General features: G+C 31.3%; 2 protein-coding genes across 2 annotated transcripts; both read left to right on the forward strand.

Moving 5' to 3' along the window:
- Positions 1 to 380: 380 nt before the first annotated feature.
- Positions 381 to 9,272, forward strand: LOC100168841 (dynein heavy chain 5, axonemal-like). Its single transcript, XM_029487815.1, has 15 exons — positions 381 to 1,072; positions 1,166 to 1,411; positions 1,539 to 1,857; positions 2,180 to 2,406; positions 3,038 to 3,260; positions 3,325 to 3,501; positions 3,646 to 3,813; positions 3,880 to 6,090; positions 6,283 to 6,475; positions 6,671 to 6,932; positions 7,264 to 7,503; positions 7,607 to 7,774; positions 7,874 to 8,015; positions 8,349 to 8,660; positions 8,934 to 9,272. The coding sequence occupies exons 1-15, from the start codon at positions 471 to 473 to the stop codon at positions 9,225 to 9,227; spliced, it is 5,784 nt and encodes a 1,927-aa protein (XP_029343675.1). The 5' UTR covers positions 381 to 470; the 3' UTR covers positions 9,228 to 9,272.
- A 4,354-nt stretch (positions 9,273 to 13,626) lies between these two features.
- On the forward strand, positions 13,627 to 21,279 carry LOC100159963 (eukaryotic translation initiation factor 4E-1A-like). Its single transcript, XM_001945740.5, has 5 exons — positions 13,627 to 14,026; positions 17,793 to 18,001; positions 18,220 to 18,397; positions 18,455 to 18,594; positions 21,112 to 21,279. Exons 1-5 carry the CDS (start codon positions 14,012 to 14,014, stop codon positions 21,221 to 21,223), a joined length of 654 nt encoding a protein of 217 aa, XP_001945775.2. The 5' UTR covers positions 13,627 to 14,011; the 3' UTR covers positions 21,224 to 21,279.
- The last annotated feature ends 237 nt before the right edge of the window (positions 21,280 to 21,516 follow it).

The raw sequence follows: 21,516 nt of genomic DNA on the forward strand, positions 1-21,516 counted from the left end.
GATTGTATAATATTATTCGTGGGTACTTGAAACTTCTAAATGTATACTATTATATATCTTTGATAGTACCACGGTTTTTTGTTGATGTATATCGCGTTATAAGTACCTAATAGATATTATGATATGATTAATTTGGAATTTACTATAGGTACCTATATATAGGTCAATTTTTTTTTTAATACCATAGATAAGTATATAATATGTCTTATACCTAGACTGACATACCGTCTCCGCTCAGAATCGTTTTTCTTATACAATGATATTATATCATTGAATTCAAATTTAATACCATCCATTATACAGTGACCCACTTGTAACCTACTGTACAGCAGAGCGACATCCACTTACCCACCTTTTTTTTACTTGTATCCGGCCAGGTGACGAATGAGATAACGCGCCAGCTGCTGGAGAATAAAGGGTTCTATTCGCTGACCAAGCCCGGTGACTATATCAACGTCGTAGGTGTAAACATGTTGGCCGCCATGATCCATCCAGGTGGCGGCCGAAATGATGTGCCACCCCGACTTAAGCGGCAGTTCTGTATATTCAACTGCACGCTACCATCGGACACTTCCATGGACAAAATATTTGGGGCGCTGGGCTGCGGGTACTTCTGTGTGGAGCGGTTCAATGAGCAGATCGTACGGTTCTTGCCTGGCCTGGTGGTGCTCACCCGGATCTTGTGGCAGAAAACCAAACAAAAGCTGTTACCCACCCCGGCCAACTTCCATTATGTGTTCAACCTGCGCGACCTGTCCCGCATCTGGGAAGGCATGCTGCAGGTGTGCTCTGCTGAATGCCAGGACGTACGGATGCTATTGCGACTGTGGTGTCACGAGCTGCAGCGCGTCATCTATGACAAGCTGACCAGCATTCAGGACAAGGACTGGTTCCTGGAGACAGTCATGTCCTCGGCTGAGAAGTTCCTTGGCCATGAGAACTACAAAATGATGCCGGCTGACATGAAAACGATAGTTTTTGTCGACTTTATGCGGGACATGATCGAACCAACAGGCGACGAGCCTGATGACTTCGAACCCGAGACCCCGAACATTTACGAGAACATCGAAGAGTAAGTACTTAATATTCTCATATATATATATACATATTTTAAATTAAAATTTTTTTTGGTCTTTTTAATTTTACTTTATTGTGCGTTTTACAGTTTTGAAGTACTGAAAGATAGAATGTTGATGTTTATGGGTCAAATGAAAGACGCGACTCGTGGTTCTGTAGTGGATTTAGTCTTTTTTAGAGACTGTATGGTCCATTTGATTATAATAGCACGCATACTAAGAATACCTCGTGGAAACGGTCTACTCGTGGGTGTTGGAGGTTCAGGCCGGAGATCGGTGACCACTTTGGCATCGTTTATCGCTAAATACAAACAGCATTCAATATTTCTAACAAGGTAATTATAGAATACTTATGATTATTATTTTTAATATGTTTTATGATTACAATTAAGATAACTGTAATCATTGAATGTTTTAATGGATTTTAATTATAAAACTGATCGTTTATTTTGAAACTTGTAGGTCATATAACATCAATAATTTCTTGGACGACATCAGAATACTTTATAGATTCGCCGGAATTCAAGATATGAAAACTACATTCGTGTTCACAGATAACGACATTAAAGAAGAGTCTTTTCTCGAGTATATTAACAATATATTAAGTTCTGGAGAAGTAGCTAACTTGTTCCCCAAAGATGAACTTGAAGAAATGTTGAATAGCATAACTCCGTTATTTAAAAAGAAATCACCCAAAGGCAATCCGTCTATGGACAACTTGTACCAATTTTTCATTAAGCAAGCTATGAACAATTTACATTTAGTTTTATGTTTTTCACCGGTAAGTTTATATAAACTAATAAATACTCTTAATGAAGGAGTGTTTTTGCACATAGACTCTTTTTACTATTTGTAAATAGGTAATTAATTAATATTCCTCGTAAACGATACAGTTCGTTCTAATTTTTAATGTTGGAATACGGTAACTTCCAATGTTTTAAGAAAAACTATTTCAAGGATTTAATTTTTCAGATAGATTTTATTCATGTCTATATTGTTTATGCTCATAAAAAAAATAGAACGAATTGACGTGACCTTCTCTTATAAGTGATAGTCTAAGGAGATGAAAATTAATTAAACTGTATACATTTTTTTTTGTACAGATAGGTGACAGTTTTCGTTTGCGTTCATTAAAGTTTCCCGGTATTATATCTGGGTGCATTATCGATTGGTATACCGCGTGGCCCTCGGATGCACTCCTAGCGGTATCTCATCATTTTCTAAACAATTTTCCAGTGATCGGTACAATAGATGAAAAGGCATCATTGATACAATTACTTGGTGTCATACACGATAACGTTGCAAACGACTGTATAAATTATTTCCAAAGGTACGTGTCAAATGTCAATGTATGTTAGATATTTGTTTTTATAATACAACATAGGTACGTAATAGCTAAAAACATAGTTTAACACGCTAACCGCTATGTGTTCACGGTCAGCCATACTGCAATATTCAATTTCCATTCTATTACGCCCGCTGGTGTTCATATAGTTGATTATTCCTACCACGCCATTTGACCGACGGCGCCTGTACATTAATATGGTTTTATATTATCAACCTTTCCATGGTGCTAAAATAATCTACTAAAAAATGCGCATTGGAGTAGTGGAAATCATTACAATTTTTTTTTATGGAAAATATATGTTTTTTATTTTTTTCAAATATTATAACATTTACAAATTTGGAAAAATTTACTTTGTGTATCGATACTATAATATCGTATGTCCGCCTGCAGGCACATGGCGGTTAACGTGTGGTAACGTAAAAAAACAGCGTCTAGTTGTAAATTTATTTTTCTTCGAGCTTTAAAATATAAACATTCCTTTTCGAAAGCCTACAATTAATTTTTATTAGTTATCATATACTAAAATTTTAAAATGAAAAATTACACATATCAATTAACAACACTATTACGTGGAAATATCCGTCAACCGTTTATGTATATAATTTTTCACAAGATTTCGTCGAAAAATATTTGTAACGCCAAAGTCATTCCTTTCATTTGTGGACGACTATAAGAGTTTGTACTCAAAAAATATATATGAAATTGAGCAGATGAAAAAGCAAAGAATATTAGGATTAGAGAAACTTGCCGACGCTTCAATACAAGTAGAAGTGTTAAAAGAAGAATTGATAGAGAAAGAAAAGGAAATTATTATCGCAACGGAAGCCAGTACAGAGGTAGAGTTCTAAATACTGTAAACCAATATTTTCTATTCGTTATATTTTATAAATCGGTTCACAGGTAACTACTAAAGTGAACGTAGTGGTTAAAGCTGCAGAAATAAGTAAAGCCGAAGTCGCCGTTGTGAAAGACCGAGCCGAATTGTTATTAAAAAGCATTTCAAAAGAGAAAAAGATTGCCGAAGTGAAACTTGCTAAAGCTAAACCCGCTTTAGATGCTGCTGAAGCAGCTTTATTGGTAAAGTTAACAATTACACTTAATTAATAGCATAAAAATGTTTTAAATTAACGTATTTATTTTCCATTTATAAAATATACAAATCAATAGCTCAATTAAAATATTTAATTTCTATTATTACGAACAAGCAAATTTAATTTCTAGACACTAACAGCAACTGATATAGCAACCGTAAGAAAATTGGGTAAACCACCTTACTTAATTACATTGATTATGGATTGCGTACTAATATTTTTTCAACGAAAATTACCGAAAGTCATCAAAGATACTACCAAGTTGTTTTTAGAACCCAATTGGAAGGAATCTTTAAAAGTAAATGTTATGCCACAACATCATAATAACGGTAAAATTAATATTTATATGATTATTTTATTTTAGTTAATGTCCGACACCAGATTTCTATTCAACCTTCAAAATTTCCCTAAAAATCAGATCAATGGAGAAACAATTGATCTATTACAACCTTATTTCAATTATCAAGACTATACATTCGAAAAAGCAAAATTGGCATGTGGAAACGTAGCCGGACTTCTCAGTTGGACATTGGCCATGTCAGATTTCTATAATGTAAACAAAGAAGTGCTTCCATTGATAGCTAACTTAGCTAAGCAAGAGGGTAAACATATTCAAGCTAAAGAACAATTAAAAGCCGCGGAGACCATAGCTTTTGAAAAAAACAAGGAGTTGTTAGAAGCAAAACGAAAGTTAAATATAGCTTTAAGTTCACAGCAAGTAATTCAGACTGAAGCGAATAGATGTAAAAATAAAATGATGTCGGCAACAGCACTTATTGAGGGCTTAGAAGGAGAAAGAAAGAGATGGAAACAGCAGTTAGCTGGTTTTAATTTGGAAATCAAATATTCATTAGGAGATATCGTAATACTGACGGCATTTTTAAATTATTCAGGGCCATTCAACCAAGAATATAGAGCGAGCATTATGCAATCGTGGTATGATCAATTAAACGAGAGGAACATTCCAAATACCCCTAATCTAAATGTGACTGAAAAATTGGCGGACCCTCCAACTATTAGCGAATGGAATCTCCAAGGACTGCCAAATGATGATCTATCGATTCAAAACGGTATTATTGTAACAAAATCTTCAAAATACCCAATTATGATTGATCCACAGAGTCAAGGAATAGCTTGGATTAAAAATAAAGAAGCGGTAAATAACATGATTGTTACTTCTTTTGATGATAAATATTTCAGAAATTATCTTGAAGATAGTATATCGTTGGGAAAACCATTACTGATCCACGATATACTGCAAGATGTCGATCCAGTAATAAATAACGTTTTAGAAAAAAACTATTACGCAAAAGGTAAAATCGTGAATGTATTATTAGGAGATAAAGAAATTGATGTCAGCGACGATTTTCGACTATATATCACTACAAAACTTGGAAATCCATCGTTTCCTCCAGAGCTTTACGCCAGATGCATAATAATCGATTTTACTGTAACTATTAAAGGATTGGAAGATCAATTATTAAGTAGAGTCATCGAAATCGAGAAAAAAGAATTAGAACAAGAGCGTATTGAATTAATTTCCGAAGTGACTTCTCAAAAACGAAAAATGCAAAAATTAGAATACGACCTTCTAATAAAATTAACTACCGTAAAAGGGTCATTGGTAGACGATGAATCGGTTTTATATACGTTGAATAAGACCAAAGATACGGCTACCGATGTCAGTGAAAAAATAGAGGTGGCGAACGTGACACAAGCTTCAATAAGCGTGATGCGTGAACAGTATCGTCCGATTGCCACTAGAGGTTCAGTTCTGTACTTTTTAATCGTAGAAATGGGAATGGTAAATCCCATGTATCAGAACTCATTACAACAGTTCTTAGAACAGTTTGATATGTCGTTATCAAACTCCGATAAAGCTGTTATGCTCGAACGTAGAATAAGCAACATTATTGAATATTTGACTTACGCCATATACAAATACAAGTGCCGTGGACTGTATGAGGTGCACAAAATACTTTTTACGATACTCATGACGCTCAAAATAGATCTGGACAGAGAGAAAATCACTAGAAGTCAGTTTGAATATTTCATCAAGGGTGGTGCTTCAGTTGATATGAGTTCTATAAAGCCTAAACCTTTCGATTGGGTGACTGATATTTGTTGGATGAACTTGGGCTTACTGCAAACTATTTCGCCGTTCCAATCAATATTGACCGCGGTTGAAACGAACGGAAGTTCGTGGAAAAGATGGTACGAGAAGAGTAATCCGGAAAAAGAAAAAATGCCAGATGGATTTGACAAGCTCGACGTGTTTGAAAGGTTATTGATGGTGAGGGCGTGGTGTCCAGACAGGACGTTGGTCCAAGCATTTGCCTACGTTGAAGAATCGCTAGGGCCTCAGTTCGTGGAAACAGTAATGTTTGACATCGAAGAGATGTACCTCGAATCCAGAAGTACTACGCCGATGATTTGTTTCCTAAACATGGGTTCTGATCCAAGTAATCTCATTGAGAACACTGCAAAAAAATTAGAAATACCGTTCAATTCTGTGTCGATGGGACAAGGTCAAGAAGTACACGCCGAAAGGTTAATGAAAGAATGTACAATCAACGTTAGTATTTTATATATACATATAACACAATTTACTGAGTGATCTATTTAACGTAAGACTACTCATTATTTCAAAAAACCTTTTTTTAAAATATTATTTTAACATAATTTCCAGTCATTAAAAACAACATTTGTCTGAAAAATATATTTATTACTTTTAACTTTAATGAATATCCGTAATGTATCTATTTAGGGAGGATGGGTACTACTTCAAAATTGTCATTTGTGTTTGAATTTTATGCAAGAAACGTTTACATATATAAACACAAGTGTGGCGAATTCCAGTCAAGAAAACTTTAGAATATGGATAACCACAGAAGTTCATCCACAATTCTCGATATCACTTTTACAAATATCTATACATTTTACGTATGAGCCCCCAGAAGGTAAAAACATTAAATATACATTTTCTAAATAACCAACCAAGTAAAATTGTAACAACTTATCCAAACAGAAGAATTAATCAATTTTATTTATAAGTCACCATTTAGTTCGAGTACTTATATCAGCCGATTTAAACACTGTGGCTGCTCGTCGGGTTATTCAGTAATATATTATATTGTATTTCATTGCATATTTAGGATTAAGAGCCGGGTTAATGAGAACTTTTATCAATATGGGTGATGACACATTGATCTACTCCAGCATACCGCAATACAAACCAATATTGTATGTGATTTCCTTCCTCCATTCGGTCGTCCAAGAGCGAAGAAAGTTTGGGCCCGTCGGTTGGAATATACCATATGAATTCAATACTTCAGATTGGTACTCGTCGACTTTATACTTACAAAAAATGGTCGATGAGATGGAACCCACCTCCGAAGTTAACTGGGTGGCCTTAAGGTAAGCTACTAGGTCCGGGATCATATAGGTAACACTCTTAATAAATAATAATATGGTAAAATAAAATATTAAACGTATTTAATGATAGATATAATTAACTAGGTTGGTGATTTATATGTCTTACCTGCCTATTTAGATATGTTACTGTACCGGCAGCTGTTCTAGAATGAACGAAAAAAATCAATCTTATGTTTAATACTTGTCTTTTTAGCTCTAGTAATTTTTTTTTAAGGTGTAGGCTTTTTAACTGCTATTAATAATGAGTGATTTACTCTTAAAACCGGTAAAGTGGTTTTACATGTTCTTGGAATTACTTATATATTTATTGAAGGTATATGTTGGCCGAAGTGCATTATGGTGGCCGGGTAACCGATGACTATGACCGACGGCTATTAAATAATTTTACCGAACTTTGGTTTACCGACGAACTGTTTAGTGAACATTTTTGTTTCTACGAAGGTTACAACGTATTGGTTTTTAATAAACTAGCTGAGTATCTATCGGCGATAGACGAAATGCCATTGAAAGATCCGCCACAAGCGTGTGGACTTCATCCAAACACCGATATTACGTAAGCATAAAATGTTATGCATACATCATATATAATATATTATATATAATATCATATTAAAATAATATCATATATATAATGCAATAATTGGTATACATTTTAGATACCAAACTAACATAGTTCAAGAGATGTTCGACACTATATTAATGATTCAGCCAAAAGGTTCTGGTGGCGGTAGTGAAGTGACACGTGAAGAAAAAGTGTACGTTACGAGTTCGGATTTGTTGGAAAAGCTGCCGCTCGCTTTCAACATGTTTACAATCAAAGAAAGGTGATTATAAATTATAAGTTATTATTATAATGGTAATGATAACATTAAAAAAAAAGAGTTTCTTATATAACACACAGAAATATTTATAAATTATGATAGGTTAACGTTGATGGGTCCGACGCAGCCTATGAACATATTCTTAGGACAAGAAATCGATCGCATCCAAAAAGTTATAGAAATAGTGAAATCTACTTTGGAAGACCTTTTATTAGCTATTGACGGAATAATCATTATGAACGAAGTAAATCGATAACAATAATTACGCATAAGAGAGTAGTAATGTAGTAGGATAATAGGTACACTCGTATTTATACATTTTACTATTGCAATAATATTTTTATTCTCAAAATACCTAAAAATACAAAACCCAAGCAGTTAAACCGTATTATTATCATTTATCAAGCATTAATTTAATATAAACTATATTATACTAATGTATTTATTTAATAGATACTTAAAATTTTAACTAGAATATTTTCTTCAAATTACATTTTAAAATTTTTTTTTTTTATCGAATCTCAGTTTCTTCCATTTCCTACATATTTTGTTATAATATAACGATTCTTAATTGCAGGTTTTGTCTGATACATTGGATTATTTGTACGACGGCCGCATCCCAGCACACTGGCTGAGGGCCTCTTGGACGTCGTCTGCTATAGGTTTTTGGTTTAACGAATTGCTGAACCGGCACAGCCAAATCACGGCATGGGTGTTCAGGGAAAAGCCAGCTCAGTTTTGGATGACCGGTTTCTTCAACCCGCAGGGGTTCTTGACGGCTATGAAACAGGAAATATCCAGGGCTCACAAAGGTTGGACGCTTGACAACATTGTGCTCGAGAACGAAGTTACGGTGTACCATAAACAAGACATCAAAAAATCACCACTGGTAAGTGTAAGATAACATGGTTTATAACCATGCAGTCTTCCCGTATCTGTTTATTCCTACTTTAAATCCGAATTCGGCCTGAGTTCTCCACGAATGCATCATGCATGATATCCGTTACCAAATCGTTAGTTTTTTAATTTTTAGTATTTTACTGATATTTTCCTATATTGTCTACAAAATTTTTTACATTTTTTCCGCGCTAAAAGTTTATGACGAAGACAAAAAAGAGTAATCAGCCCGCCAATTGATTTTATTTTTCCATATTGTCCGCAGGAAGGGGTCTATGTGTACGGATTGTTCTTGGACGGGGCGAGTTGGAACAGGAGGGAAAAAGAACTGCAGGAATCGCTCCACAAGATCATGTTCACGGAAATGCCGGTCATTCACATATTTGCGATAAACACGGTCGGAAATAAACTGATGCCAGGCTACGAATGTCCCGTTTACAAAAAGCCAATAAGAACTGGACTGACTTACGTGTGCGAACTGCGGCTCAAATCACCAAAGGGAACGTTAGAGGCCCATTGGGTATCCAGAGGCGTTGCTCTTCTGTGTGACATCAAATAAATCAATTCAAAATAACATTTTAATAAATAAAGAAAATCAGACGTTCTTATTGAGTTTTCTTCCAGTACTCTTAAATATCGGTGTTTATGATCAACTAATTGATACATATTATAATAAAAATATTACTTTTACTATTGACATTTATTTACAGATTGTACTACCTATTGTTATATTAGATCTAGAATAAATTCAGTAGTCGGGACCCTACTGTTTTTTTGTAGCGCGCTAACGCTACTGCTACTCTCCCCAAAAAAGTAGCTCGCTATCGCTAAAACTACTTTTTTTAATGTACCTAGTGCACTATATCTAACTCTATTGTTTAAATGTAGCGCGCTACTTTTTCGCTACATAGTTTTTAATTATTTTTTTGATTTATTTAGATATTCACTTGAGTACTTGGTCATTATTTGTTAATGCCTACCACTATTTTCTTCTGATTTCGGAAGGCAGGTTTATTCAATGTATCTTATGTATTTTTGTAACAAAACAGATAAACGTTTTGTTGAAAATTGCGAATTAGTAGTTTGTACTAGCTGATTAGACATTCGGTTACTAGGAGAAAGAATTTCATACAGCAAGGGAATTAGTGATTACAAAGAATTTTGATTTGCTAAACATTTTTTAAAAAAGTTGATGACAAGCATGGATCTAGAACATCTTACGCTCCGCTGTATAGTGTAAGTGTCAAGTGGACCTTGTCGTTGTGTAGGTCATTGTGATGGAAATGTTAAATTTGAATTCAATGATACATAGGTACAATCTAAAATTTAATACTTAAAAGAAACACAGAAAACGCCGAATGCCGAAAATAAAAATAGTGTTAAAATTGTTATAAAAATGAGTGAATTCAACAAAAATGCTATAAAATTTAAAAAACTGCAAAGAATTGGACTTAAAATGTTTAGACTTTAAACCGTATTTACATGAAACGAATTTAGAATTTAGGTACTTAGCAATAGATTAGAACAGTAGAAGAAAAGTTGAAAATACAACAATATTCGTGCCCTATAGGTAGGTATGCAGTAGCAAGGCGTGAGGTTTTATATTACCTATGTGTTACCAAAATGCATATATTTTGAATATCTTTTTATAGGCATTTATTACTCAGTTGTACCTATCACCATTGATTTTATAATATATTCATAGTATTTATAGTATATTATAAAATCAATGCTATTACCTACATATTGTTATATAGGTATTAACTGAGATCCTGGGGATAGAAACATATCTGTATGCCAGAGGCGTACCCAAAGGGGGGGTTTTCGGTTCCGGACCCCCCCCCCCCCATTGAAATTTCTACATTTACACAATTGTTTAATAGTAAATAGTATAATAATAGTAGGTTTACATTGTATTTTAATTTCCCATTATATTCAATATACAAAGCTTATAGATTATATTATTATTATATAATATATAATGTATAAACCGTGTTTAATTTATACCAACGACCAGGTACGACTTGTAGGAATTGTCTTATTCTGTGCTGATAATGTGGACTGATTAGATTAATAATATTATAGCTCGAAGTGTTATCACAGAATTATTGTAATCGTACAATTGAATTTTCTCAACAGTAATTTTTATAAGAATTCTAACATTTGTGATTGTTGTTATAAATATTTAGTGTATTTTTGAAGCGAATTTTGATGTATTTTATACAATTTTATTAATTATAAAAATGAGTGCTATAAGCAAATTAAAAAAATTCTTATATACTCCAAAGCGTCAAGAGCCAGAACCTGAAACTAGTTCTTTATCCATTTATTGATGTTTAATATTGTTTACTGCTTACTTTAAATATTCTGGTGGTGACAACACAAACAACTTTAAAAATAAATCAAAAATTTTGGATTATTTTAAGAATAAAAGTGAAGAACCTAATGAAGCTATAGCCCATTTGGATGTAGCCCATGAAAATGTTCATAATCTTCAGGAGATTAAAAATTTAAAATAATTTACATTTTACATTTTAAATAATTTACATAAGTTAAATTATGTAATTATTATAACATATTATTACAAAATAAAAATTGATTTAAAATTATACTAAGTACCTATACCTATTGTAGTAAACCTTTCTGTATATGTGTGAGTGTGTGTATAACTATTATGGCTATTATTATAGTTATTGATAGTAATTTGTTGGTAATGAATTTAACTATAATTGTAATTGCAGAACAGATAAAATAAAAGTTTTGGACCCCCCCCCCCCCATAAAAAATTCCTGGGTACACCACTGCTATATGCTAAATGGTTGATAGACTTATATGGTCATCCTAGATCAGTGCTTATTTTCTTTAGACTTTAAATCACCATAGATCACTAGCGTTTCTGATTTGACAAGTGTGCACTGAAATTATCCCACTAGCACTACGCATCTACGTGAGTGTTGAACTAGATTTCTATAAATCGAATGAGAAAAAACAATATTATCAGATAATATAAATATATAGATTATGAAGGCTAGAAAAAGGAGACCAAACTCGTAAGGCCGCCCACATGAAAAATCGTACCGAAATGATCGCAAGATCAAACGGCTACTGGTTGCGTTGCGTAAGCTAGGGTTGCTACTTTAACACCCGTAGTATTATAGGGATTATTCATGTTTTTTACGTTTTTTTGGAAAATATAATGACCCTCTTTAGATTTTATAGCTTGTACGATTACGTCTTTAAACATGTGCATATGTATATATTTCATAAATATTATTTTTATTTTTGTATAAATAATTAAATTATACAATCCGTTAACACTATATCGAGTTATTTTATACCTAGGTACATATCTTTGTTCACAGCAAGTCTGAGCCCGATACTATTTGATACACCATACCTACCCAATATACGTGTTCTCTTGAATGATTGTTTTATACCGATATATATATATATCATTACACTCAAATTTGTTTCTTGAATAACTTGTTTATGAAATATACACTTATGCACACGTATAAATGCGTAATCGTACAAGCTATAAAATCTAAAGGATCAGTGTCATGGTTTAACATAATGCATGTATTTTCCAAAAAACGCAAAAAATATGAATAATCCCTATACTACGCGGGTTAAAGTAGCAACCCTAGCGTACGCAGCGCAGCCTGTGGCCATTTCATCTCTCATTTCGGGACGTTATCGAAGCGGAGTTTGTTCTCCTTATTCCAGTCTTCATGATATAAGTAATAAATATAAATGATAAATAGGAAATTGGGTGATAATGTGCCCCGTTATAGAAAAAAACGGTTTAAATTTATAAAATGCACCCATTGCACTCATAAAATTGGCAGTGCAGGAAGTGCGCACCGAGTGCACACGATTATTGTGAGTGGCTCAGAGCAATAAATCGAATACAAAACCTTGCACCTGTACACTAAATATTGGTAAAATCGAATACGTTTTTACACTCAGTGTTAAACTGCGTCAAATCGAAAACGCTATTAACAGTCATGACCATAGGCGTAAATAGCGTTTGAGATTTGGGGGGGGGGGGCTAATAAGGTTAATAGGGCCTACTTTGATAATATTGAATAAGCTTAAAACAAAATGTAGGAAATGTTTGGGAGGGCTATGGACATTTTTGTATAGGCTTAGCCCCTATAAAGCCTCCCCCCCTATTTGCGCCTATGGCCATGACTAAGTAAACGGGCATGAACACTAGATTACTGCACACCACTTGTACATATTCCGGTCGCAAATTTTCTCGGCAGTTTGGTAGTACAAATATCTCGTCCAGGTAGCACCACCATTCGCCCGAAGGTCGGTTTTTATATTGTGAATACATTGTTTTAAATGTAAAATATTAAAAAAATTATACATTTCTGTTGTTTTTGACACCTATTACTTTAAAATAAAAAATATTGACTAAGTAAGAATCATTTTTAAGTAAATACTCTATTCGATTGGGTACAATTTAAAATAGTTTTATTATATAAGTATTATATTTTAACGACTTCATGTTACATTGTTACACACTTAATAGTATGGCCAGTATTACAATAGTGGATTACACTTCAATTACGCTTAACCCACTGATTTTACTCCACATTTCTCTACATTGTGCTGCACACATAGTTTATACTTCCCGAGACTTCGAAAAAAACTAATATATACTCCGGCCCACGAGAGTCCATATGTCAGAACGCGTCCGTCACTGCGCATCGGCACGTTGCCGAATAGTGGGAATGGCATCATGGTGGGAGAAAACAGACGTCACGTATTACTATATGAATGCGCGGTTTACGTATGGACTCTCGTAGGCCGGAGTATAGACAAACATTTTATTAGCACTACAATTATATGGGAATTTTACTGTTTCTGCCAAGTCTGGGGAAAATGCGTAGTGATAGAAAAAATTGGTTATTTGGTGATCATGCCTGTTTTATGTTAACATGTTAGACCAGTCGTGGTAAAGGGAGTACAATCTAGTACTGTGATAGTACACGATCATGGTGGAGTAGACTGTAACTAGTAACTTGAATATTTTTAACAACTTGTTAACCACACGGCTTACACGGAATTCGAATACAAACTTAATATTTCGAGTGCCGAGTGGCAACTAGTGGCGTCTGGCGATACAATTCACAGTTTCACGCAAATAGGTTTGAGTGTATAACGTTATTTAGGTATTTCCAGAATACATTCCCGTAGTTGTAGTAGTTTTGTTGACGGTTCTTACCTACCGGGCTGCTAGTGGCTACCACAGAATTTCATTAATTGTGTGTTTATACTCGCCGCTTGGCACGTTCGTATTTTAATTTCAAAATTCAAGGGAATAATACACTCATGAACATGGCAGAGGTAAGAAATACTTTTTTTTAAACTTGATACAGTAAACTATATAATTTTAAGATTAAAGTGTATGTTTTTACCATTGTACTGATCTATTTGCATTATATTATCATATTAAACTGGTTCATGTCAAAACTATTTAAGCAACATAGTGACTTTTAGATGTTTGTGAGAAAAATACATTTGTTTGTAATAAACTAAACACGGTACATTGATTTAAGATAAAACAGAAAAGATTAGATACTTAATTATACACAAAATAACTTCTGGTATTTTTAAAATAAATTAAAATGAAATAAATTTTTGACAATTGTAAATCTAATATTGATATAACTTTTTACCTAGGTATTATAATCAATATATTTAGGAAACTTGTAGAAATGTGAGCAGTGGTGTGACATGGCACATGTCAAGCGATCGCTTTACTAATTTTTTTGGATGGTGTGTGTGTGATGGAGTTGGTTAGTAGTATAGAGAGTATGGGTACAGGGTAATTCTAATTAGTAGAAATATTAAAACCTTAATTAATAATACTGTATAAAATATTTTAGTGTAAATAGATATTAAATCTATATACTTAACATAATACTAATTGTATAAAATATAGGTAGCTGAATAGTATATGGGTTTTCTCACTAGAAAAATGCGTGCATAATCTTATTAACCTATATCTTATTAACCATCTACTACTCATGTAATTACATCAATGACGATATAAATTAATGAATCTGTTTTATCTTTAATGATTTCTTTAAAACCACATTACTCTATAGTCTATTCTAAATAAGACAAAAACTAGTCGGCACCGTTCAACCCCTCCCATTTACACTCCTTGTTTCACCTTTCATTCTTATTTATCCTAAATTGTCATATTGTGATTTGTATAATTTATATTATAAAAGCATCTTTATTAAGAATTTTTGGAATATAGTTTGGGTAAAAAGATCCCCACATCTCTTTCAGTTGTCTCAGAAATAATAAAGACATACCTACTCAAATTTTATATCGCTTTTTAGGAATTTTCTATAGGCATTCAATAGTTTGGGTATTGTCTGAATTTTCAACACATTTTATCTCTACAGAAAATTAAACTTTTTTCCAAATTATTATATTATACTACTCGAAGAGTGATATTAGGTATTATTAGAAGTTAGGATCAGTGTCAAAAAGGGCTGTAATGAATTTAAGTTTATTTCACATTCTCACTCGTCTAAATCCTCTAATTTAGTCAGCTTCTAGACATGTTGTAGAAAAAGTAGTTACCAATATTTATGGGACCTATCTTTCATATTTAGAAATTCTGTGGTTCAATCTTTCGCGTGGAAATAAAGTGCCATTTGTATTAAGATAATAAATAAATATGATATTGAGTGGAATTATACAAAGTTATAAAAAGTTATAGAGAAATTAATAGCTCTAAAAGAATCCCCTTATACAAGTAGGGTTGTTCGGGCGCACACGTATTGCGTACTAAAATAGGTAAACCAACGTTTATGAACTTTTTCACTTACACATTTTTTTTGTAGTGGTTCTCAGTGGTTTCAACATTTATTTTTAATTTTTTTTTGATCCTCCTCACCCAAACATACAAATGTTTAAGAGCTTTTAAAAATATGCAAACCAATACTATAATATTGATTAGAAGTCTAGAAAAACGTTAGTTTTTAGAACCCATAAAACTAATATGAGAAAGAATACTATTTATGGAAAATAAATAAATCAGCTAAATCATAATTAAATGACAATTTTTAAAGGTTATGTAAATAAATTAGCTAATAAAATATATAAATACATAATAAATTAAAACTTAGTATAGTGAATTTTTTACAATAATATGATTCATGATTTATATTAAGATATTATATTTATACTATTTAAATTTTTTTTTATAAATACTTATGTGATTATGATTTATGTCTTACATTATGATATATTTTTCCTAACTTACCTATATTATGGTAGTATCACATTAGGAACTTATAATAATTAACTGTTGGTAGGTGAAAAAATAACATTAATTACATCCGGAACATAATTTATTTTAAAAGGTTCGTTTACCTGACATGGTACACAATTTGTGTTCTGGTCTTTGAATGTTTTGATACTATTTTCAAACAATACAATTTTTAATTGATAATATTATACTTAGTGAGTCAGTGTTATGAAACACTAATATAAGGGGTCGTTATAAATGTCTACATCTTAATTAGAGGTTATGAAAAAATTGGCTTTGCTTTGTATTTAAAGAATCAATGAAATCAAACACCATTCCAAAGGATGCGTTTAAAATTTCTGATCTGAAAATCATACATTTCTAAATATAAGTGATGCTCAATTAAGATTTTAATATAAATAACCAATTTCACCTCATCCCTTATTATTTATGTTTGCATTTGAGTGATACCTTGGATAATATCTCAGATTATTCATGATGATAAAACTATAGCACAAAAATCATTAAAAATATGTATCGAAATCCATTAGGTTTATTATTATTATTGATATTAATTATTTACTTTTATTTGAAATTGTTTCAATTTGTATTTGGACACTATACCATAATTTGTTAAACAAAATAATTACTGAATAATTCTCAGAATTAATATAAGAAAAAAGATTTAATCTTTATGGTGTTAATAATAGTAGGCTTATAATATATAGGCTTAGTCTACTTGAAGTTTTTTAAGGATATTTAGTGGGTAACATTATTTTGCTTGTTTGCCTGAATAGTTTAATTCACACACGGCACCACTGTAAGTGAGTGAGTGGTAGCTAATGCACAAGATTGTAACATAGTTATTTATTATTAGAAATTTTAAATATTTAAACAATATCTATTGTTCTAACCATTGCATATTCAGGGTTGGGCAAGTTAATCAATTTATTGTAACTATATACAAGTTACAGTTATATAACTAGGTTACATTGGTAAATGTTTAAAGAATTATTGACCAGCCAGAGGCTAGGTAAAATAGCGTTATGGTCGTTGTGTTAGAAAATAAAAAGATGTACCAACCACAATCGTACAATCACTGAATATAGGGCCAGGGAGGGCAGATTAATTGCGAAAACCAAAATGAACGAATTATCCGTTTTTTTTGTTTCTTTTGCAGATCCACTTATGAATTATTAAAACACAAAAAGCACAATATAACTTTTAATTGTAACTTGAAACTTTCATATAAAGTTACATGTACATTGTTAATTAGTTACAAGTTACAAGTTAAATTAAAAATGATAAACTTAAAAATTACAAAAGGAACCGAGTTACATAACTTAGATATATGTTACTATGATATTATGTCCATCCCTGTGTATACTCAATTCAGAATAAGAACAGCCCAGGCTAAAGACCAAAATATGTCATTATTCGCACATCCATCCCCACTCCATAGACCATTGCTGTTTACAGTACCAGATCTAAAAATTATGTAACCCGGGGCACAACATAATATTAGCGCCCCTATGCTATATGCTTTATGAGTTTAAAATTTGAAATTTGTGCCCCTCTATAATTAACGCCAGAGGCAGGGCCTCCAGATCGCCCCAACCCTCTAGATCCAGTACTGGTTGTTTACTCCACGTTCTCTACTGTATGTGCAAGAGCGGTGCGTTCTTATTCTAAACAGAGTAGTATAACTCTTATGTCTTATTAATTCTAAAATTTATTTGAAATGAGGTCTTTAGGATTGTCCAATGCAATTTTATTTGTATTATTTGTAATTACCTTTGTTTTGTTGTTTGTTTTTTTCAAATATATGTTATGTACACTTAGGTAGAGGTTGTTCATTCATCAGATGAATTACCAAAAGCTGAAAACAAACAACTAAATGAAACTGAAGAAGCTGTTGCAATGTTGCGATCAGTCGATAAACATTATTTAGCGAATAAATGGACACTTTGGTTCTATGAAAAAAAGAGTAATGTTTGGGAAGAAGATATTCATGAAATATCTAGTTTTGATACTGTTGAAGATTTTTGGTGGTAAGTTTTCTTCATTAATAAAAAAATTTAAGATTCATACTATTTATAAATAATACGTTTATGAATTATAGGTATACACCTACACTTTTAAAGTGCTATAATTTTATTTTGGAACTATAACTAAGTAGAGATTTATTTCCTTTTTATTGTGTATATTATTTTAAAAATAAATCTATTTAAAAAAAAAAAAATAGTAATACTAATCATAAACATTTTAGCTTATTCAACCACATTAAACGTCCAAGTCAACTTTCGTGGCATAGTCAATACAGCTATTTTAAGTATGGAATCAAACCTAATTGGGATGATGAAAAAAATAGTGCTGGTGGACGTTGGTTATTGCAGTTACCACCTTTAAAAAAATGCACCCGTGTAGATGAATATTGGAAACAAATAGTGAGAAATACATTTTTTTTCTGGTTAATTTAAATTTGTAATAATTATTACTTTTAGATAATGAGTATAATTGGTGAAGTGTACGAGAGTTCTGAAATTAATGGCGCTATAGTTAGCGTACGAAACCTAGGAACTAAAATATCAGTATGGACAAGCAATGCATCCAAAAAAAATGCGAATAACATTATGGCTATTGGGTATGTAACAAAAATTAATTTAGCAAATATCTACTAATTTTACATTAAACCACAAAATTTACTGAATGAACAATTTAGTTACCTAGTAATAAAATGTACCATGTTAGGATGTTATAGGATCTAGCTTGAACATTATAGTGTGGTTATTTAAATCACTCAAAGGTTATGAATTACTAAATCTTAGAAGGATCAATTTACCTGCACAATATTATTTAATTTGATGAATAACAAGTAAATTCTAAACACGGAATATGGTGACAGTGTAAAATACTGCATCTCGAATAATTATAATATTAACTTATATAACCTAGTAAACCTTAAAACCGGATCTATAATATACACTAAAATGCAAAAAATAACATTTATTTATTTATTTAATTTTTATAGGTACCTACGACCTACCTATTATAATACTCATTTAATTATTTAGATTATATAAGTTGTTACAAATAAATGTATATTTTTAAAATTTGATTGTGTGTATACAATATGATAATTCAAGTAATAGAATATTACAAGTTTCTATGGTTAATACATTTGAACTACAACAATTAAACAAAATTGTTTGAGATTATTTATATATTATATATTATTGTAATTGTACACATGAGTATCCATTATTGTCAACATTTGAACTTCAATCGCTCGTAACAATGTTTGTGATTTTATGATAACTTTTTTTTAGGTTTCTAATACTAAAACATTTTGTGTTAAATTATAAATCCTTTGATATTAAAATGAGAAGCCCGTTTACTCACAAACAGTAATATTGAGATAAATAAAAAAAAAATTTCAAATGTTTAAATAGCAAAAATCTAGAATATTTTTTAATTGATATCATAACTAGAAGATGTTAATACATTTCGTAAAAAAGTCAAGTTTACAGATATTAATTTTTTAGGTAAAACTAGTTTTGCATTAAAATTCTATTTTTTATTATTTCGATAAGTACTTTGAAATACGTATCTAATTTTAACCTCACAAAGTGTCACTAGCTAGATCTGATTTGCTACCATAAACCACTTTCAAAGCTTAAGATTAAAGCTTTATTTTTTCTTATAATAAAATCAATATAAATCAATTTTTTAAATAGCAAAAAACCTAAATTTTATCTTTTATTTGGTAGATAATTTAATAATTAATGTAAACAATAAATCAATCAGTGTTTTCAATTTCCGTGTGAAAATCATTAGCTAGGTTGAATTGCGTTTGGGGAGGTCTTTCATGATTGAGTCGAATTGCGTGCGTGGTTTTTTCGCGACAGAGCTGAATTACGTGCACAGAACTTACAAAATACAAAAAAATTTTAAAATAATATACAAAAAACTTTGTGTGCTATAATAATACAAACCAAGTGTAAAAAGCATGTCAAAAATTTTACAAATTTACTTACTATAAAAAAGACAAAAAAAATTATTATTGTAAGAATAATTTATGCTGGCAAGTTTTTATAAGCCAATTTTTCTACGAACTCCAAATGTTTTGTAATTTTATCTTCATACTGAACTATAATTTCACTGATATAATCTTCCTTTTCTACTGCCTTACGTCGTTTTTGTGTCAGATTTGAGCTACGCATTTTGACATTAATTTCATTTTGTACATTTTTCAAAACTTCCAAAAACTGGAAAATGTTTGGATATGAAGAGTAGAACATATTATTAAACTTTGAATGAAACGATTCACAAGCATTAGTAGTACGCATTAAACTGTTCAAAAACACGGCCCATATTGATGACGGAAATGTACAGCTTTGTAAAATATGGCTGTGATTTAAAACACTAAAAAAAATTTCACTTTTTTCATTTTATTTAAAATTTTTGCATGCCCATCTCTGAATATTATTATCTGAAATTTATAGCCTTTAATTATGTTTTATTTTTATTTTTTTCGCTGTACAATACACTAACTTCCATTTTAATCGTTTGTCGTTTCTGGATGCTTACTGACTTTCGAATAATTCTATGTTCTATAGATCGTCATATATACTATTATCATATTATAGTCATATACTCATATCTAATCTGATCACTATTTACTGGAGAAAACCGAAGATACAGTATATTTAATTTACTTATACTAAGAATAGTACTTTTACACGTATGCTGTAAACGTATGATGAATACCGGTCGTCTGCTCAAACTTTTACCCTCGCAATTTAAGCCTCTTCCAAAAAACACTTACACGCAATTCGGTTGTTGACTAAAAGTGCTCATTATTTTGGCACGCAATTCAGATGCAGCCAAATCAATAGGTAGTTCTGATTTATAAACTTTAAAGTTTATTAATGGCTGCAGATAAGTTTTTATGAATCAAGTTAAAATTTAAATTTGGTTCCAATTACAATTTTTTTAGTATAATACATTTTCTGTTTTAGAAATTAATAATAAAAAACCTACATGCTACATAACTAGTCAATACATTTCAACAATCTAAGTTTCATTTGAATTTTGATTTTTTTATTATTAAAAATTACATTAATACATAGTTATAAATATTGTTTTATGTAAATTTCAGAATGAAAATCAAAGAAGTTTTGGGTGCACAACGTACAATTTTGTATTACGAGGCTCACACAGATACAGCAAATAAACGAGGATCACATTCAAAAAAATTATTTATGATATAAATTATCTAAGTTGAAAAATTTTTTTTTAGAATGCTTAAAAATAAAATACAATTAAAGTGAAGATTAAATATAAAAGAAACAGAAGTCATTTTAATAGATAAAATGTAATTTCCCAGTGTTAAATTTGTCCTGTATCTTCCTTGTGTTTTAAAGGGGCTCACTTCACCTGACAATTTTTAAATATTCTACAAATTGTTTCACCAAAAGCTAAATAACATCAAATTTACAATTATGTTTGAAATAAATATTTCATATGAATTTATTGGTAAGATTTTAAGTATGAACATTTCCAA

Source organism: Acyrthosiphon pisum, chromosome X (genome assembly GCF_005508785.2).
Source record: "Acyrthosiphon pisum isolate AL4f chromosome X, pea_aphid_22Mar2018_4r6ur, whole genome shotgun sequence".
NCBI lineage: Eukaryota > Metazoa > Arthropoda > Insecta > Hemiptera > Aphididae > Acyrthosiphon > Acyrthosiphon pisum.

Excerpts from the sequence above, each read along its gene's own strand:
- LOC100159963 (XM_001945740.5), top strand. Across the intron at positions 18,002-18,219 it reads ACTGTTGAAGATTTTTGGTG|CTTATTCAACCACATTAAAC; the intron begins GTAAGTTTTCTT and ends TAAACATTTTAG. Across the intron at positions 18,595-21,111 it reads AATAACATTATGGCTATTGG|AATGAAAATCAAAGAAGTTT; the intron begins GTATGTAACAAA and ends TGTAAATTTCAG.
- LOC100168841 (XM_029487815.1), top strand. The coding sequence starts at position 471 with ATGTTGGCCGCCATGATCCATCCAGGTGGCGGCCGAAATGATGTGCCA. Across the intron at positions 3,502-3,645 it reads CTGCTGAAGCAGCTTTATTG|ACACTAACAGCAACTGATAT; the intron begins GTAAAGTTAACA and ends TTTAATTTCTAG. Across the intron at positions 3,814-3,879 it reads ATTGGAAGGAATCTTTAAAA|TTAATGTCCGACACCAGATT; the intron begins GTAAATGTTATG and ends ATTTTATTTTAG.